At 34.3% G+C, this 21,833-nt stretch overlaps 2 protein-coding genes across 3 annotated transcripts; one reads left to right on the top strand and one right to left on the bottom strand.

The window, feature by feature from the left end:
• The first annotated feature begins 548 nt into the window (after positions 1–548).
• LOC132644303 (factor of DNA methylation 1-like) lies at positions 549–1,612 on the top strand. Its single transcript, XM_060360891.1, has 3 exons — positions 549–660; positions 1,046–1,284; positions 1,424–1,612. The coding sequence occupies exons 1-3, from the start codon at positions 549–551 to the stop codon at positions 1,610–1,612; spliced, it is 540 nt and encodes a 179-aa protein (XP_060216874.1).
• Positions 1,613–13,487: 11,875 nt separating this feature from the next.
• LOC132645163 (aspartic proteinase 36-like) lies at positions 13,488–21,585 on the bottom strand. 2 transcript variants are annotated; one of them, XM_060361963.1, is made up of 12 exons: positions 21,199–21,585; positions 20,505–20,625; positions 19,006–19,433; positions 18,746–18,902; positions 17,686–17,768; positions 17,480–17,576; positions 17,264–17,336; positions 16,964–17,188; positions 15,251–15,375; positions 14,372–14,473; positions 14,196–14,293; positions 13,488–14,001 (listed from the first exon to the last, which is right to left on the bottom strand). In XM_060361963.1, exons 1-12 carry the CDS (start codon positions 21,405–21,407, stop codon positions 13,818–13,820), a joined length of 1,902 nt encoding a protein of 633 aa, XP_060217946.1. In that variant the 5' UTR covers positions 21,408–21,585; the 3' UTR covers positions 13,488–13,817. The 2 variants fall into 2 exon arrangements, with proteins under 2 accessions (XP_060217946.1, XP_060217947.1); XM_060361964.1 differs by having other exon boundaries at positions 20,505–20,585; positions 21,199–21,338.
• Between the last annotated feature and the right edge of the window lie 248 nt (positions 21,586–21,833).

The raw sequence follows: 21,833 nt of genomic DNA, 5'->3' as shown, positions 1-21,833 counted from the left end.
CAGAATTAAATCATTTTGTTTCTTCTATTAGCCGATTGCAATGAGCTGACTTTTTCAAGTTAAGATATACTGAGTGCACAAAGATCGTTATACATGGAGATTTTATAAGAAATAAAACTAGCTCTCACACATGCATCTCATGCGTCACAAGTGCATCTCGTGCGCCGCACGTGCATCCCGTGAGATAAACTTAGTTGGAATATGGCCAGTACGATTATCGTGCGTGAAATGTACACATTGTTGTTTTTACCAACCTGTTTTTGGATAACACTAATTATAATTTTTCATATGATTCGAACTTTTCAAATCTATTTTAAAGTTTTCTTTTATTTTTGAACTAAAAAATTATTCGTTTACTTTTAAATAATCATTTTTTTCAAAAACTAATTTATAAATCTATAATAGTGAAAAATGGGGCCCCTAAAAATTTTGGAGCCTAAGGCCTTCGCTTTATTAGCTTCACCATAAAGTCAGCACTGCTAGAAAGGGAGCAAAGTCAAAGGCAATTCGAAGCTCAAATAAAAGTTGTGATGCAAGAGAAAGAATTAATGACTCTACACATAGAAAAAATTAGGAAACTACAAGCATATAATGAGAGTGAGCAGCGAAAAATTGAGCATATGAAAGAAGAACTAAGAAAACGTAAAGCAGTTAATGACAGTGAGCGAACAAAGGTTGAGCTTGAGAAAAAATAGATGAAAGCAAGAGAAAGGTTAGAGCAGAGGAAGGTTAAGGAGTTATTTAAAATGGCTGCGGAATGTTAATAGTGGATCAAGAGCGGAGGTCTATGGAGAAAAAGTATTGACGATGAAAAGAGAAAAAATAAACAACTTGATAAGGAGTTGGAAGAAAAATGTGTTGACCACCAATTATTAAAGTTGCAAACTGATCACTTGAAAGGTGCCCTCGAAGTGATCATGAGAAGCATGGAATTAGAAGAAGATCTAAATTCCTATAAGGAGAAGAGGAGGCTCAAGAATTAATTGAACATATGGAAGAGCTGCAACAAGTTTACCTTACAAAGATTAAACTTGCAAATGACTAGATGCAAGACGCTCGAAAAGAACTAATCATAGGTCTAAAGGAGAGGCCAGTTCTATCCGCGTCAAGTTAATAGGGAAGCTTGATAAAAAATCATTCCATGCTTTTGCGGAAACATTTTACAACTCTAACAACAAAGAAGTAGCAGTGAAAGCAAATGAACTATATTCCTTGTGGGAGACTAATCTGAGGGATTTAAACTGGAATCCATACGTGCTTATCCAAAAGGGTGAAACTTGGGAGGTATACATATGTGTGTTGTGCGTGCACTTTTAACTATATATGCTATATGTATACTGTAATTCTTTTCTAAGCATGCATGCATGGTTACATTTTCATCTTTATTTTCAACTCCAATTTTTATTTACTTTTGATTTCTTAGGAAGCATTTAATGAAGAGGATGAAAAATTGAAGGGTCTAAAGGTTGATTGTGGTGATGAAGTGTATCAAGCGGTGGTAACTGCGTTAAAAGAGTTGATGGAGCATAATCCCGGTGGTATGTATCCAGAACCTGAGTTGTGGAATGATACGCAAGGAGAAATTGCATCAGTGGAACTGAGTATATATTAAGACTTTGGAAGAATAAGAAACGCTAAGACTTCAAACGAATGCTGGATATGGGGGAAGGGAGATAGCCGGGGTTCTTCTTTTACAACCACTTTTGGAAATTGTATTCGTTACTTAACACCCACCTTGTCTACGAAAATTTCCTTTTTGAATGAATGAATTAATTTTAGTCTTTTAATACCATTGATCGATCAGGGAATACCTTAGTAAGAGGCCTAAACTTTTTTTTAATACTAATTCATTTATATTTTTACGTGAAATGATAGAAAATGTGAAAAAGATATGCAACTTCAATTATTTAATACTCATGATATTTGGCAGAATAGATAGATGGTATGAGCAGGAAAAAAAAAGATAATTTGATTTTGTGAAGAACAAGGATTGAATGAACTAAATATTGAAGAAAAACAAAACCTGCAAACTTTCTTGCTTGTTATAATGAGTTCCAACTGAAATGTAAGAGCCTAAAAATATCTAGTTTATAAGCCGAAAAATAAATGAGCTAGAGTACATAGTTCGAATTAAAAGATACTGTTATTCATAAAATATTTCAGTTAGACATTTTTAATCTTTTTTAGATAATGATTAGTGTATAATGTATATAATTGAAATTTTGATGGGAAGTTTCTTGTTCATGGACATCCTCAATGATCTCTCTACACCATTGGCTATGCCATTTCTCAGAGCCTTTAGCCTTTAGTTTACTTTGTATATACGTAGTCTCCACATTGCATTTTTCATTACCTGCACTCTCCAGAGAAAAAATGAACAACTTGATAAGGAGTTGGAAGCAAAATATGTTGATCACCAATCATTAAAGTTGCAAACTGATCACTTGAAAGGTGCCCTCGAAGTGATCATGAGAAGCCAACATAAATATGATACTCATCAGAGTCAAATTTTATTCCAACCAGTATCATATTTTTGCGTGCATGGCACGTGCATCTTCAAAAAAAATTGTGTTTCAAGAAAGAAGTAATAAACCCCAATCATGAGTTGTTTCAAATTATTTCATTCACAATTAGTTTGTTGATAGAAGTTAATCTTCAGCATAAAGATTAAATCAAAGTGATCACGAGACTCATGGAAATGGAAGAGGAGCTCCACTAAGGAGAAACTGGAGTTGGCTTAGGAAACAATTGAACATATGGAAGAGCTGCAACAAGTTTACCTTACAAAGGTTAAACTTGCAAATGACGAGATGCAAGTCGCTCAGAAAGAACTAATTAGAGGTCTAAAGGAGAGGCCAGCTTGTTCTATCCTCGTCAAGTTAATGGGGAAGCTCGATAAAAAACCATTTCATGCTTTTGCGGCAACATTTTACAACTCTAACAACAAAGAAGTAGCAGCGAAAGCAAATGAACTATATTGCTTGTGGGAGACTAATTTGGGGGATTTAAACTGGAATCCATACGTGTTTATCCAAAGGGTGAAACTTGGGAGGCATACATATATGTGGTGCGTGCACTTTTAACTATATCTGCTATGTGTATACTGTAATTCTTTCCTAATCATGCATGTATGGTTACATTTTCATCTTTATTTTCAACTCCAATTTTTATTTACTTTTGATTTCTCAGGAAGTAGTTAATGAAGATGATGCAAAATTGAAGGGTCTAAAGATTGACTATGGTGATGAAGTGTATCAAGCGGTGGTAACTGCATTAAAAGAGTTGATGGAGCATAATCCCGGTGGTAGGTCCCCAGAACTTGAGTTGTGGAATGATACGGAAGGAGAAATTACATTAGTGGAAGATGGAGCTGAGTATATATTAAGATTTTGGAAGAATAAGAAATGCTGAGACTTCAAACGAATGTTGGATATGGGGGAAGGGGGATAGCAGGGGTTCTTCTTTTACAACCACTTTTGGAAATTGTATATGTTACTTAACACCCACCGTGTCTACGGATGTAATTTCTCCTTCCGTAAATGTTGATGATTGATCAACTTATAAATTGATAATCTCATTAAGTAAAAGTGTATTAGTGATTTATAAGCGTGTGTGTGTGTGTATATATATATATATATTGATAATTATACTAAGTAAAAGTGCACTAATTACGTGTACATACAAGTGACTCAATCTCTTCACCTAAGAAAAACAATTATACATAACGTAAACATCACAAACAATCCAAGAAGATGTACTTAATTCTTAGCAGCCTAACTAGGTTTTTTTCCTAGCTGTGTGCATGTTGGTTGTTGGCACCTTAATGCTTTTGCTCCTATAGGAGCTAAATGCTGCAGGTCACATTACCTGCATATGTGCTTTTTGCTTTCCTATAATGCTCTACTTTTGTATGATCTTTGGAAGCAGAATATCAAGAAATAAAAGTAGCTAGTTGATTTTTTATTTTTATTTTGAGTATTTAGTGAATTGGCCAAACTAAAGTGAAAAGTGTACAAGTATATATGAAAACTAGATGTTGTGTCCCGTGTTGTGCATGGGTCATATTTTTAATCTTTTTCTTGTTTTGTTTGTATTAACTTCTTTTTTGTTTTCTTCTTGAATTTAATTACTAATTCACATATTAGTGCATGTCTTATTAAAAAAAAAAGGCTTTCACAGTAATGACATGTGAAATCACAGTTTTTATATAACATACTTAATTTAGGAAAAAGATTTAAAAATGTCTTTAACGTATTAGAAATAATTTCAAAATATCATTTGCCATCCTCCCTATTGGATCATAAATGTCATTAGTGTTATTTTAGGCTTAAAAATACCATTTTTTCCACCTATTGAATCATATATAGTTGCTCTTAACATTTTTTTAGGCTTAAAATGCTCATCATTTAACGGGGCCATGACATAACATTAATGAGTCTTTTAATTGAACATATGTCATTAATTTAAGAGTAACTTACATAAATAACTATAGTTTCTAGGCTTCTAATCAACTATGGCTATTATTTTCTTAATTACAGTTCGCAGCTACTTTTTAGCTATTTTGCATGTATTTATGTGTATTCAAATACATAGTTCTAAAATACAGTTAGTCAAATACAGCTATGTTTTACATGTTTCGTATGTATTCAGATGTATTTAAGTATACATTTTTCTCCTTCAGAGTTATAGAAATACAAGAGAAAATGAAGAATATAATATAGCTACGAGGGGCAAAATTTGAGAAATATGTACAACTATTTTCAAAATACAAAATACAATCAAATCCAGATTTGAGAAATACAACTATTTTCAGATCTGGCCGTGCTCTCTCTCCCTTGCTCCGGCAAAATTTTGTCCTCTCTGACGAACCTGCTCTTCCACAACACTCAAATACAGTGTATTAAGATACCGTGAATACATTAGAAAAAACAGATTTGAGGAATAGAGGAGTCTAGAGTGTGTGGTAAAAAAGAAAAATCGAAGGAGGGGGTCGGCAGAGGGTTCGACATGGGCCGGTGGGGGTTAGGGGTCACCTCCGTCGGTGTCCAGATGTGATAGAGTGGAGAGGAAGACGGGGGTTTCCGTACCTTTGAAATCTGAACTTTTTGATGCGTGAATACGATATAGCTACATTGGGCAATTGCAATATACACTATAACTACGTATTGTGATTTATTTCAAGTGTATAGTTATTATACTTAAATACCTCATATAGTTAGCTACATCATGTAAAAATTTCTTAATTTAATGGTTCACATGAATTTGGAAGTGGACCATCTCCAGTGTAGGTTCTGTCCAGTTTGTCCAGTGCATTCTTAATTTGATTGCACCTGTCCATTTTCAAATACAAGGGTCAATATTTAATTAATCTAATACAACCTATAAACTATGGTTAAAGCTCATTAGTTTTATATTTATTCGTTTTCCTTATATATTGCCAAAAATCTTGCAGTGATAAATTCTCTATTTTCCCTTATTCTCTGGGATCAGCTTTCTGTTTTTATATTTATAATTTTCATGATTTTTCTTCCGTTTATTATTGGGTGAAAATCATTTACATTAGCAAATTTTGATTTTAGACATCAAACTATCCCCTTCAATTTTAAATAATTGATATTCTTCCCTCAATTATCTATTTTAAAATGCTTATTTTATTCTTATATTATCAACTTTTACTTGTCACATTTCGCTTTTCGAGAGTCAATTTGACTAATCTTCATAACTAAATTGAATTAGATTAATTCAATATTTTAAAATTAAAATTTGGTTATTCAAAAATTATACGGAAAATACTATAAGTTACAATTTTTCTCATATTAATATGATGATAAATTACATCTTAAAATGTTAGTCAAAGTTCATGTATTTGACACTCGAGAAGCGAAATAAAAGTGAACGGAGAGAGTAGATACTTAATGCATGTAATAATAAAATAACAGTCATAAAGGATAGTGTTAGCTGTTGTAACAAATTCAAATAAAGAACTACATATAATATAAAGAATTATTACATAGATGGAGAATTGAAATGGTTAAAGATGAATAGACTTTGTATAAACAACGAGGGAGAATATCTATAGTGTAAAATTGAGAATGGAGTTTGATTTTAAAACAAAAGTATGGAGTGTAAATGTTTTTCATCCTTCAGTAATTGCATTATTAAGTCTTCAAAAATTGATAAACTATCACCACAAATTCCAAGCCCGTTTAAATTAAATACTCATCAATTGTGTTGGAGTAATTTAGTGTGAGAATTGAACTAACTCGCTATTACTAAATAAACTGACCACGCTTTGCTTTTATCAAAGTACAAAAAAAAAAAAAGGGTAATACATCAAGTCTGCAGATCAAAAAACCAGAGAGAACTTATCACATCAAGATTTTTGCCTACATATAAGGAAAACGAATTAAATATATAACTAATGAACTTTAACCATGGTTTAGGGATTGTATTTAATGAAATAAATATTGACTTTTAGATCTGAAAAGCAACAGGTGTAATCAAATTAAGAGTGTACTTGACAAATTTGACAGGAGCTATATCGGAGGGGAGCCGCTCCCGTGAATTTGATCTAATTTAAAGAACCTGATTCATCCATTCTAACAACCCAATCCTGTAAAATAACCGAGCATAGCTATTCTTTTAATTAAACTTAACACGACTATTCTTTTAATTTCTTATTTCAAAATTTAAAAAGAGAAAGTAAAATGTTTTCCAAAACTCACCGGAATGGAAATTTAGATAAGATAATTTAAAATTACTACGACATCAAACAAGTTCACTAGTAAAATTTAGATAGACAATTTCAGCTAGCTTGGTCCCACTGCCTATATTTATACTTCTGACATGCATGATATGGGATTTGCACGATTCTTGGAAGTTTCTGATCGAGATCTAAATGACAAATTTGTTTTTTTTTTAAAATAAAGGCCAATTTACACGTTGTCCAATTACCATGTAGGGGTCAATTAACTCAGTTGATGCTTCCACCATCAAATCTTGTGTGAGATGCGACGTCACCACCATGCTACATTATTTTTATAGTCGTAGTGTTCGGGCCAGTTTGCTCGTACATCGTGTACCTCCAACCAGGGGCGGATCTAGAGGGTGCTGAGGGTGTTCACCCCAACACCCTCGGCAAAAAATACAGTGTATATATAGGGTAGATTTTCTGTGTTTATGTACATATATTAACTTTTGAATATCCTGAACAAATGCAAAAGGTTAGCTTAAGCGATCCAGGATGTTCAAAATTGTCTTTAGCTCCTAGGTTCGATTCCCATCGACAACATTAATTTTTATATTTAGTTTTTGTTATTTTTTTTTTAATCCCTGAATGAAAATCCTGGATCCACCACTGCCTCCAACTAGCACATATCAGGTATCGACTACATTCTAGGGATTCTTTCCCATTTAAAATATTTAACTCATAAAGTCTCGAAATTTAAAGCATTGAAATGGAGAAATTCGTTAAATAAAAGTATTGTATATTCGCGAGATGACTTATGCAATATTGGTTGCTTCGGTGGCCAGTGTATCAACGTAACTAATTACTTAAAAGCCACTTAATCATATATATTAATTGATAAATTAATGCTTAAGACTAGGGTGCATTATTGGTTTCATTAGGATAGGAAGAATAAAATTGAATATTTTGGCTAATGGGTGTCTATAAATACAAGTCAATATCAAGAGATAACAGCACCAGCACCATATACACATTTCTTGTTTCCCACTATATTCATCTGTACCACCTTAGCACTTTAGTAGCATCACAAATTAATGGCTTCACAAGTGAAATTTGTTTTTTTCTTGATTGTTGTCCTTGTTGCAACTACAGGTTCATTATATTGCTTCACCCACTACAACAAAATATGCTTTTAGCGGCAATTAATTTGCGGCAATAATTTAATTGCCGCTAATTATATTCTAGAATCAATTATTACCGGCAATACCAAGCTAAATGCCGCTAAAGGCTTTAGCGACCTTCGATCTAATGGCATTAATCAATTGCTGGTAATTGTTTTTGTGGCAATAACTATTGCCGTTAAAAGGAAAATATATTGTCACTAAAAGCCTATTTTGGTGTAGTGACCTATTCCTTCTTCACTAGCTATTTGAATTTATATATGCGCATTATGCATGCATGCGTCCTAGCTAGCTAGCATATGTTGTATTTTAAATTATGCTTATAATATTGGCTATATTTGCGATGTGCAGTTACTGTATCTGCAGGTTCACGAAAGCTGCAAGCAATGGCTTCCCGGGACATGCCCACGGATGTTTCAGCGTTTAAGCGGACACTTCAATTCCAAGTTAATGCGAGAATAACATGCAATACATCGTGCGGATCAAACAGTGATTGCAGTGAAGGCTGGCTTTGCAAGACTTGCAAGTCTGGTTGGGGAGGAACGGGCATGTATTGTGCTATCTAGACGGTGATTGCAAGTCTAGTGATCGATCGAGTGGAATAAGTATTGTCTCGTTGATTGCCCCACCATCGATCTCATGCATGCATGTTATGTTTACTTTGTCAATGTTTGTGTATGTCTTTGATCAAATAATTTCTGTTACTACTCTATGTCATAATTAGTGACCTTTATTGTTGTCCAAATATTTGGAAAATGATATGGTTGCTTACGATGCTTTATTGTATTTTGACTTTTGAATAAAGAGAAGATGGTGACCATCTCATATGTTTCCGCCAGTTCAAACAAGATTATGACAAAAAATTGTTAGTTGACATAGCCAATTCGTGTGATATATAATGTGTGTGTTATTTAAGATACTAGTGCAAAATAGAGTCACGATCCAAAATTTCAAGAATTGGTAATCGACATGCAGCAATTCCTTCCCGAGCGAATCATTCTTTAACATAACTATTCAAATCGCAAAATTTATCAAGCAAACAACTATATGATTCAGCATTTGAAGGCCAGTAACCAAATTCGTAATCTAAGCTCGAATACATAATTGAACTACGAGGTTTTAAGCCCATCCACAGAGTCACGAGCATCTAGCTCATCTAGGTAAGAATGACATGGAATACAACGTCCCAACATATTGAAAATAAAAGACAAACCCACTAGCTTTTCATGTTGTAAAAACCTAACAGTTATAGATGAAAACTGGAAGAAAAAAAAATTAGGGTTTATTCGTTTGAGAGAAGAAAATAAATTAGAGAGAGGAAAATCAGACTCTCTCAATTACTGAAAAAACAAGGGGAAAAGACACTATGCGTCCAATGGCCCAAAGTAATGTCACATTTGACCAATATTTGGGCCTAATACCCTCAGGAGTCCGCTTGGCCCAAAATAATCCCAAAAAATGGCCGGTCGGCCCAAAATAATGTCAAGGCTGGCCGGCCCAACAGTCCAGGCTGCTACAGCATATATACATATGTTGGACTATATATACACTTTATATACAAAAATTATACATTTTATATACATATGCTGGAATTAACCATACATTTATTTTACATAAATTATACGTTAATTATACATTTATTATACACATATTATGCAATAATGATATGATATTTTTTTTACATATACATACATATTATATACCACAATGATACGGTTTCTATTATACATTTTTTATACGTATGGTACACTTTCTATACAAGACTGATACAGTTTATATACACATGCTGGAATTATATATACACTTTCTATACAAAAAATGATACATATCATATACAAAAATGATACAATTTTCTATTCCATACAGGGCAGTTGCACTGTGCTGATACACGTTATATACACAAATGATACATATTATATACAAAAATGATACATACCTTAGCGATTCATATTTTATACAGATTCTATACATTTCAGATAGGTACTGATACATATTTTATACATAAATGACACATATTATATATAAAAATCACCTCAAACATTTTTGTGTTTGGGTTTTTATTTGAAAATTGTCTTATTTAAGTTTTGGCTAATGGATGGAATTAGTTTAGTGGGTATAATTTGGGTTTGGGAAAAATTGGGTTAGAGGGTGGGATTATTTATGGCAGACCGGCCATATATGTCCTTTTCCCAAAAAACAATCCCGTATCTATGTACACGTCCCTTATTTTATCGAGGGCCGTCTCAACAACATTGGGGGCCTAAAGCCAAACTTCAAATAGAGGCCCTAATTTTTTATAAAAATAAAAAATCGTCATCTATATATTTATTTAACGTCTATTTTTCTAGCTTTTTCAGATGCGAAGTCGTTAATTATTGTTTTATAATCGATTTGTTCTAACATTCCTTTTCAATTGATAATACATCTAATCCATTCAGTCTCTCTTGAGACATTACTGATCTTAGATAAGATTTTATCAATTTTAATTTAGAAAAACTTCTTTCAGTTGAGGCAACAGTTTATATATAAAATACATTTTTAAGGAAAAAATGAGGCCCCAAAAAAATTGGAGCCCCAAGCGATTTCTTTATTGACCTTATAGTCGAGTCACCCCTGATTTTATCTAGAAGCTACTAACACGTCACACATGTACCAAAGAAAGAATGCACTGAAATAAATATATACGTGAGTTGAGCCCCTATATAAACAATTAAAATGAAATGGTGCTACTAATTAAGTTGAGTCGCCTGAATACACTTAGACGTTGGGTTGATTTATCCCTCAACACCTCCTCAACTTGCTAAGAAGTACATGATGCACAACTCCAATCAATGATTTTGTGAGGAAGTTTGCAAAAATTACACAATGACCGAACCAACCAAATTAATTTAAAAAACTTATTAATTGCACGATATTTGGCTTCAGCTTATGATAAAGACACAATGTGTTATTTTCCGAATTCCAACCAATATGCACAGGTAAAACATATGACAATATGCACAATAACTCGAATATCCACATTCTTTCATTCATCTGATGAAAAAATTATTGACTTAATTAAGCTTGCACTTTCGTTTCACTTTTGACTATGACTAGATCTGCTCTCCCTAGTATTTAATCTCCCTATCTAGGGCATGCAGTACTGCTAATTAATCTTTTGTTCAATCTCATGGAGTAGAGTAACCTCACACCTCGCCAAAAGGAGGGGAGATTGCCTACTCAGTCGCAATGTTCTGGGTTTGGTAATTTCTCTCTGTCGAAACTTCGACTATGCTTTTTAATTATTGGCTCTGTCCAAAATATGAGATAATATCTCAGATAGTCACTCAACTATGGGTAGTTCACTCAGAAAGTCACTCAATTTTGTTTTCTAACCAGAAAATCACTCAACTATTGGTATTTCACTCAGAAAGTCACTCAACTTTATTTTCTAACCAGAAAATCACTCAACTATTGGTATTTCACTCAGAAAGTCACTCAACTTTGTTTTCTAACCAGAAAGTCACTCAACTATGCGTAGTTCACTCAGAAAGTCACTCAACTTGGTTTTCTAACAAAAAAATAACTCAACTATTGGTGTTTCACCTACAAACTCACTCAACCTATTGAAGTGATTCTTAATGACATTTTGTTGATTGTTATTTAAAGCCAAAATAGTAAGAAATAAAAAAGTACCAATTTTAACCATTTTATTGACCCAACCCATTAAAAATATATTGATCAGGACCTTTTATTTTACCCTCATTCCCTCCTAATTTCTCTCATAATTTGACCAAGACCAAGAACTAGTTTCCAACATATTCACTAAAAAAAAAAAAAAATTGTTGCTTGAATTCCTTAAAGATAGTGAGGCATACGTGCATTCGTCATCCTTAATCAGTAATTTGTCCATTTTTGCTTTATTTTCTTTCGATTGAACTTATACTTTAACCAAATATTAAATAATAATAAGTTTTCCAAGAAAAATATTATTTTGTGCCATTGTTGAAATTGTCAAGATGTTTCCTTTTCAAAGTCAACCTCCACCTTGTGCTTACTCTAAATAATATCTCAGCATAAGAATCTGAAGGCATTTAGACAATTAAATTGTACGAGATGTGACCTGCATATTAATTTTTTTAAATATAAGTTACTTAAAATTTTAATGCAAACAGAAAAGTACAAAAATTTTAATGCAGACAGAAATTAGGAGGGAATGAGGGATAAAAAGAAAAGATCTTAGTCAATATATTTTTAATGGGTCGGGTCAAGTGGGTGGGTCAATAAAATGGTTAAAATGAGCACTTACTATTTTGGCTTTAAATAACAATCAACAAAATGTAATTAAAAAATCACTTAAATAGGTTGAGTGACTTCGTAGGTGAAACACCAATAGTTGAGTGATTTTTTAGTTAGAAAACAAAGTTGAGTGACTTTCTGAGTGAACTACCCATAGTTGAGTGACTTTCTGAGTGAACTACCCATAATTGAGTGACTTTCTGGTTAGAAAACAAAGTTCAGTGACTTTCTGAGTGAACAACTCATAATTAAGTGACTTTCTGAGTGAACTGTCCATATTTGAGTCACCATATGAGATATTATCTCTCCAAAATATTCAAAAAAGTTGACAAATTAGTTATTTTAATGTAGAAAATATCCCTTGAATCGTGTCAATCCCGTAAAAAACAACATAATATGGTGTGTAATTTTTTCTTTTCTCCAAAGAAAGTAAAGACTTTGATTGGAGCTTTTGTGAATAGTATTTTTCAAAAATGGTTCAGCAATGTCTATTTTATTGTTTTCTCTTCCAACAAAGTGAAAGGATAGCCCATCTATTTTGTCTCCTCGCTTTTGCTTTACAATGAAACACTGGAAAGAAGAGGATATATACTGTAAAAAGAATTTGTATTTATTGATGGTGAACGATCTGAAAATCATCGATGCATTGAGCCCCTTCGTCCATAACCTCTTAGGAGATCATAGGTAATGAATAGTTACATGTCGTCTTAGTGATTGAGTAGGAGCAAGTATAACATGGATAATGTTGAATACAAGGGATTTTATAGGGAGAATACAATGACGATTATAACTTCTCTTCAATAGTTGAGGATCACGGCAGCATAGCCAAGCAAGTTCTTTATGCATGCAAACTAAGATGTATACAATCGTCAGCTTCCCTACAGATATTTATCAGATTCTTACATTTGGACGGAATGTCTACTCAGACATCGAAAGACGTGATAGAAAACGAGAACTGAGATGCATGGATTACAACTCTCTATTACCCATGCTAGTGTTATACTCGGATTTCAGGTTCTTTTCGAATCCTAGTATGAGTATAAAAAAGAAGGAAAAAAAAAATCAATTCTTTCTTTCTACCTACCAGAGTTCTCATAAACAGAGTTACGGTGTATTTAAGCTGGTAAAATAATACAGGTACCTGATGGAATAATTTATGCGTGCATAAACTGACATGAACAACGCAATCACGCTGAATTAACTTCCGAACTACATAGAAGTGTAAACTAACCTTCCCGACCAGCTAACTCACCTAGGTTGTTCAAAGAGACAGAGATAGAGTGCGTCCAACAGCAATGGCAACCTAATTTCGTGTTATCTAAAACATTCACATACGAAAGTGATACTGACATCTGTGACCGGTGTAATTCTTCACTTTGATTCAACTTGTTACAGAGGTTAAAAGATCAGGATGTATGTATGTATAGCGTATATGTTATGGCTTCATCCAAAACGAGTAACTTTGGCTCAGACCATGTACAGGTGTTAAGAATTTACTAAATAAGTACAAATAATTTCGAACCCGCTACATCAAATGGGATGTGTAGAATTTCGAACTGAATCCCATAAAGTCCAAATCCTATATTTTCCTCTATTACTCTGCAGAAGATCAACAGTTTCACTTCAAAAATTCCTTTTTACCATGAATCGTCCAAAGCAAATAATTCCTATCATTTTAGTGGTTGCAGTTCTTGCTCATGGGCAACAGTTTCAACACTTCCGACCGGTTCATAAGGAAGAGCTGATTCTTGCCTTCGCCTCCAAATTAACCATCCAACAGGAGCTGATAGTCCAACTATCAAAATAACTAAAAATGGTACCACTAGGACTAAGTAGTTTCGCGGCCAAAGCTTCCTAAAACATTAAAACCATGTCAAATTAAGGATGTAATATCATACTACTAGCACAGCATGCAAGGACGCTAAAGAGATGAAACTATACATGGAAAGGGAATGGTGAGCAAGAGAAAAAAGAGAATAAAGAACTGTAAGAGTGAAGACAAGCAGAGGAATTAGTGAAAGAAGCAGCAGCAGCAATGGCTTGCATACCTTTTTGATGGAGGTTCAATGTGCCAGTCAAACAATTTATAACTTCCAAAGGAATCCTGTAGATGTGGGTGTTGTTCATCCAACTTGCTTATTATTTCCTGCATGCAGATATCATGAGTAAATTCACATTCTTCAACTCAAAGGATAGCAATACATATTCTAGAACACTAAGTCACCATTGCAGTGGCATTTGGCATAGAGTTGGTAGATCCTGCTGGAAAGACGGCCCATTTAGTGAGGGAATCATTTCCCTTCCTCGAAAAGTTCATTAAGCGAATCTGCAACGCAAGTGACATCATCATGTGCAAGAAAGTTAACTCAACCTACTTGAAAGAATAGTCAGTACAATCCGGATAAAAGTGTTGAGTTGCCATAGGTTTAAGGATCATCATAAGAATAGTCAATCCTTGATGAATCTTCTAGCCGATGGTTACAGAGAACTCGTCTGGCTTCCCAATAGTGCTTGAGGTTAAGGCATAGATAATTGCCATATCAAGACCAGTTGGGTAACATAAACAAAATCAGACATTCATATTTAAACTGTAATGCTATAAGATAAGGTAATCTTTCTGAAGCTCTAGTTTTGAAGTTTTTTCTGATCCAAGCTATACCATACTAATAAAAAGGTCTTCTTTTTATAGGTGAACATATGATAAGTTTAACTGCCTTTGCAGAACTAATAAAAAGGTTGTCTTAAAAATAACTTCACAAACCGCAAGTTCTGCATAGCCATTTTTGTGCTAATGTTTTGTAGGTTGTCAAAACTTGCTACTTAGCACACAGAAAAGAGAATTTACCTATCCAAACCCTCCCCCACCCCACAAGCACAACAAACTTCAATCACAAGCTCTTACTTCTCAGTCTAATTTGGACTATACTATAGCCAGGCATCATAGACCCCCTTAGAAAGAATAAATCTCAGACATTCCCTTTATACCAAAATATAGACATCCAAGACCCCCATTTCCTCAATGCTGTTTTGATGAAATAAATGTGTTACTTATCAAAGAGAAAATAGAGGCTCCGCGAAAATTATCACAATAAAACCAAACTACCTGTGAAACATTAACATCCAACTCTTGGGCAATGAAATGGGCAAGTTCTGGAATGCGTGGCTTCAACTCTGAGGGGTTGACACTTAGTGACAAGTAAAATGTAATGAGCCCAATTTTAATCTCCCCTGCAATTTGAGATCAAAGATGAATTTGATAACAATCATAACTATTTGTAATGGAATTATCCAACTTCAGTAGCTATCATATCTGCACCGGAATGTTGCTTAAGTTTGTGAAATAGATGTAATCAAGAAGGAAAAAGTGACTAACACTTGCAAAACTAAATGAAATGTCGAAAACTTTTTCAGCCGATAAAGTCAACTCAATTGAGATTATGCAAACATAGAAGAGGTACATCAAATAGAAATAAAATGCAAAACATAGCTATGTTTTAACAATGAAAACAGGAAATTTTTATGCAAGAAATTCTTTTGAGATTGCCACTCCTTCCCTTAAGGAAGTTACCACAAAATTCTCATGCTCGTCATTGTTCGGAGTAGTCATGTCACACAATTCACAAGAAATTTGACAATTAGTTACTAGAACTTAGTGGAGCCAATTTCAGACAGTGGGCATATGGCCAATTCATGTTCAATTGGTATCAGTTGTTGTAATTATTAGAAACGCCATTTTCGTCCCTTGATTATAGCATATTTTTGTACTTTAGGTCCTTCAACTATTCAACTTTATACATTAAACCTTCAATTATCAAACTTTACAAATGTAGTCCAATAATAAGCAAAACTAGCTAACCCACGACATATTTGTATCTTGTCTTTTAAGAATAATACTGTTGTCCACTAAAATATCCCAAAAAGACGAACACACTGCTTTGGAAATTGGCACGCACCAATCACATGAGCTGTGAATTGACAGAACTGTTAAGATTATCTAGCCCATTTAAGCTCTGAGTAAATTTGCAAGCTCGACAAATTAAAACCCAAGGTCAAAATCGAAGAGTTGGGCAAAAAGTGGAAAAGGGATAAAAGGGGACCAAAGGTTTTCAGTAAGGCTTTCAGGATTCTTTGAAGTTGTTATTAGAAATTTCCAGTTTAATTACATCAAGAATTCTGTGAAGTTGTTATTAGAAATTTCCAGTTTAATTAAATCAAGAATTCTGTGAAGTTGTTATTACAAATTTCCAGTTTAATTAAATCAAGAATTCTGTGAAGTTGTTACTTGTTATTAGAAATTTCCAGTTTAATTAAGACTTTCTCCAACTTGAGAATGTTATGACACCAGAACAATTTTAAGCAAGCAGTTGCTCTTCTTAGGAAGTTTGGAATGCCAGGGAAACAAGATGATTTTACAACCTGGGTGGAAGGTCAAATGTCAAATTGGATGGGATTATAATTTATAAAGACAGCAGCATTCCTGGACCTAAGGGAGAGACAGAATGTGGATTGTCGAAAAGTGATTTAATCAAAGGCAACACATCAAATATCAGCATGATGCAAATCTAAACTGGATCCTCACTTTCATAAGAGAAACCATAAACCACAGTATCATTCGAAAATTGAAAGGAAACAATTTTATTGATCTATTTGTTTTATATTTTTGAAGACGAAAAATTGTATTAATCTATTAGAAAACAGATTCAGAACTTCCAAGTAGAATGCTAGAACAAAAGCAGTTCCAGGTATGACAGCACCCTAATGGGCAGAGTAACCTTCCAGTAGAAATACTATGTAGAGAAAAGCTGTCCATTCATACCAGGTATATCGTACCCAGGAGGTCCACTAGGAGCTGGTGAAGGAGACATATGCACAGAGGAGTTTGGGTTATCCAAGCCTGAAAGCGGTGGTGGAGGTGGAGGTGGAGGTGGAGGTGGAGGAGATAAATTGAGTCTGTCCCATAACTCAGAACAATTAGTTTTCCAAAAACCAATTCTTTCGTTTTCACGATCATAAGTTACAAGAGTGTTGCGTACAACGATTCCTGTTGCAATCAAAAGCATGCATGTTTCAGCACGGAAGATTAGGAAGATGAACCTTGTCAAGTAGTGAGAAATACCTCCAAGAAGACTAGTTGGATTCTTTCCATTCGGGAAAATTCCTAGGCAATAAGCACCACGTACTTTGAAGTGCTTTATAGGATACAAGTACAATGGAAAAGGAGTCAAATAATCAATACAAAATAGTAAAAAGAAAAAGAAGCCAGTACATCTGATGCCAAAATAGCGTTGGGCAAGATCGTTAGGAAAGTACAAAAGCAGAATAAGATGCCTACCTGGAACAAGTAATTTTCAGGAGAGAGAGTTAGTTTATTTCCATCGCTGAATACCATATCAACAGAAGGGAAGTTCTTTGACAGTTGCGATATGTCACTGGAATATATGAGATATTAAACAATATGGGTTACACCAGAAATAGGAAGAAAACAAATTTAAACAAGAAAATCATAGACGTCAAAGTAGTTTCCTCTTCTTATAATACCTTCCAGCACCTGAAAAGCAGATATCCTTAAAACTAGGATCGGGCCCTTTGATCTGTTTTAGAGAACGAAGCTCTTTCCGTATCTGAAAAGAAAAGTTGGAGAGGTTCATTCCAGATAGGAAAAGTCTTAATTGCATTTACGGATATTACCCACTAGTAACAACAACAACATACCTAGTGAAATCTCACAAAGTGGGGTCTGGGAGGGTAGAGTGTACGCAGACCTTACCCCTACCTTGGGAGGTAGAGAGGCTGTTTCCGGCAGACCCTTGGCACAAGGACAAGCAGCATAAAAGACGTGACCTACTACCCACTAGTAACATACTCTATAAATCCACAACAAGTGAATCCACTTTTCCCTTCACTAAATATAACGCAGCAAAAGCAATGGAAAGAAAACATCAAAGATAAGAAGAAATTTGCAACAAACTCCGTATCATTGGAAGAAAATATAGTGTGATGTATTACCAAATTCAGAAATTTAATACAGGAAAATCACTATAAGAAGTGGTTACGTAATCTAAATTAAGTCAATTAATAGTAGAGTAACTGGCAGCAAAACAAGGATGGAGGCCATAATATATGGCCTCCTTTTATTGATAAAGTACATAGCCTCCATCTCATCACAGGAAAGAAGTTAGACGGTGGAGTTATAGGATCATGAGATACTTGGGTTCTTCCTTCATTCCTTTTCTTTCAAAAATATGAAGTAGTTACCAAATTAATAGCTCACAAATTATTATTGACTCAGGGGTTTTAGTTCCAGTACCAGTCATGTACAGGCATCTACAACTATAGGTTGATCCGCGTCACATAACAACATGATGGTTCGTTTCATCAATCAGTGGTGCAAACAGAACTTTGAATAGCATAAAACTTAATAGATTGGCTTACATAATCAAAAACACATCATTCAAGTGAATAAATTTTCTAAATCTAATTTCTTAGGGACATTCTGCTCATCAATAGCGTGCTATTTGCCACTACTCATTTTCTCAGGCAGAATGAATTAAACAAATTGACAGAAACATTGGCGAATATGTAGATAACAATATCTTACAGCACTCTTGAAAGCAACAAATGCTGCTTCTGGCAGGTAAGCATAGGTGGTACCACTGTCAAGAATAGTCCCGTGTTTTCCACCAAAAACCCGCGGATTTATTTTCAGCGGCTTCCCAGCTACATGTATATCCTTCAGCTCAATATTGTAGTATGGGCTGCCATCCGAGACTAGAGTAAATGCGTAAGATTTATCGAGTGTATTTGTTAGGAAGAGACCTAACATTCCTATGTATTTAAACAATTATTTCCAATACATACCTGTGACCAATTTCTGATTTGGTAAAGACCATGTGAGCAGGAGGTTTTATTCCACCAAGAACCATTGCCCCACCACCAAAATCCATTCCTCCATAGCACAAGGAGAAAGAATCACTGATTGCATGTTTTTCAACAAGTTGATTAACTATACTGACATCACCTCTACCCAAGCCCATTATACCATCAGCACGTTGGCTGTAAAGATCACCAGTTTCCTCAAGTTCGCATCCAAAAACAGCTCGTTGTGGTCCGAGCTCACTTAGATTTCCAAAAGATATGATGTCATCTCCAAGCAACCCGAAACTTCCACTCATCTCAGCGTACCGTCTCTCATAAATACAGTGCTGCCTCTTATGGTCACAGGGACAAGCCTTATTACATTTCACAGATCGATAAGTGCTTGACATTTCCGGCTGAAACTTAGGATCCTAAGTAAGACAACATACATAGTACCACCGATCAAAAGAAATAAATCAAAACGCCATACGATTCTAAGTGCTATATTAAACATTTCTCACAAAAAGTAATAGGCTGTCTCAGAGTAAATTTAGTAGTCATAAAGTTACTTCAAGTGCTCATATTTGTTCTCCAAGTAGGATACTTTATCGTTAGAAGCCAACATGAGCAAGAAACATATTTAAAACATCATGAAATTATGTAATGGAATTCTACAGCTCATCAACAAAGAGAAGCTGAAATTGAATACATTCTCTTATTTTTAATATGTAGAAATTGAATACATTCTCTTTTTTTTTAATATGTAGAAATTGATTAGATTTATTATTTTATTTATTTTTTTAGGAAGGAAATTGGTTACATTTTTATCCTACTTGTTCTTGTTTACCTGTCCATGTCCTTTTTCCTTATAATAAATGCATTTAGATTTTTTTTTATTTTATTTTTTTTGAAACTGAAATGCCTTTAGATTTTAGAATGCCTTCCTCAAGAGAGGGCCATGGTATCCCAGCCCTAACAATATGGATTCCTGAGGTGCCAATATACTGGCAGCAATCTTTGTTGGGGAAGCCACTAGGCAGGTACTATCCTAACTGGATATAATTTGAGAAGGGAAAACATCATGTTTAATTGCTGTTTATTTTTCTTGCAAAATACATCCTGAAGGGGCAAAAGATCATCCTACTGTTGCATGTGAATGGACATCAAATATATCTATTTCCTGTTCTTGCTGGAACATACCGGTTCTATCGGTTTGGAGAGCCAGGAGGAAGAGAACATGGAAACTGATATCCTAGACCTAATTAATGTACAAAGAGAAAAACTGATCATCCCTGGAATCAATTTCTCATTTCCTCACAAACATAACAGCATCTGCCTCTTTTTAACAGACGTTTATGAAATTAAAAATTATACATTAACATTTTCAAATTTCAATTTGCATATTGAGCTATCAAAACACATAACTGCAAATTAAGATAAATCTCTAACCTTTAATATTATCCAGGAAAAAAAAAAAAAGAAGGATTGAGAGATGAGCCAACCTGATGGTTGCCGCACTTCTTACAAGAGGAGCACGGAACATAGGTAAGGGTACTCCCTGTATCAACAATTAGAGCAAACTTCTGTGGTGGTGTTCCAATCCAAATATGAGTTGTATAATATCTGCATCAAATGTTACTTGGAATCCATTCAACAAAACAAAACAAAACAAAAAAACTGCTACAGTAATAAAGAATTTAATTGTGTTCTGTGAAAAACATTTCCACCAAAACTTGGGGGAAATGATTTCTTTCACTATCATTTTTTTTAATAGGTATCTTAACCTTTACTGTATATTACTTGCTTCATCCAACACAGACACTGTTATTCAACAATTTCACCAACACACTGTTAACCTAGTCTAATTTTCATTGTGTGCTTATAACAGGTTATTGTAGATTATATCCAACCAAATGATCCAAAAATTACTCCCTCCGTCCATTTTTACTTGTCCAGTTTGAAAAACTAAGAGATAATTTACCATTCCACACCTATTTTACCCTTATTATTAATTTATTGGTTTGAAAACTTCAAGTGACTGCACAACTTTAAAGTTTGTTCAATTGATTTTAACAATTCAGATGATTCAGTAGTAAAATTGCCATGTCAAGTCAATAGAGGACAAGTAAAAATGGAGTAGAAAAGAGATGATGAAGAGTGAATTTAAATAGATGAGGAAGAAGTAATAATTGGAACCCGTTAAGGAGGAGATCGTCATGGAGAGACATGCGAGCGCTTTGACGGAGGTGTCGACGCCGTGAAGTGTGTTTAGGAGGGAAGAGCGGCAGCAGCATGGTTCTCTGAACGGAGCTGACATTCGAAACATCCAAACTAGAAACGACGCCGTCAGGGATTAATGCAGAGATAAACCATATGATCCCCACACTCAACTCTAGCCATCCCATTTTGCTTCACGTCCAGTTATTACTTGGACTCACCTACCAAAAACTGATGTAATTGTTACCAAAAACATAGAGGGAATTACGCTTAAGCAAAGGCGCGATCATGTGTGACGTTGACTTTACATCTTTTTTTTCTTCCTCCTTTGTCGTAATAATTAAGTCCAATTAATTGCTCCTACTCTACCTTTGGGCTGGGGTATCATTTTCTTTAGGGAATTTATATTTTAAATATGGAATCAAATTTGTCCTCTCCGTTAAAATTTGGGATCAAATTTATCTTCCCTGTTACTTATATGGATGGAAGTCTAACTTGGACTCCACAATACAAAAAAATTAGTCACGTTGGACCCACGTAGGCTCCACGTAAATGTTACACTCCATAATAATTCGTGTTACTTGAAGTAAAACAAGAAAAAGAAATGAGTTATG

This window comes from Lycium barbarum, chromosome 6, assembly GCF_019175385.1.
Source record: "Lycium barbarum isolate Lr01 chromosome 6, ASM1917538v2, whole genome shotgun sequence".
Taxonomy (NCBI): domain Eukaryota; kingdom Viridiplantae; phylum Streptophyta; class Magnoliopsida; order Solanales; family Solanaceae; genus Lycium; species Lycium barbarum.
Note: the sequence above shows the minus strand (reverse complement) of the source record. Positions and strands in the feature narration are given on the sequence as shown.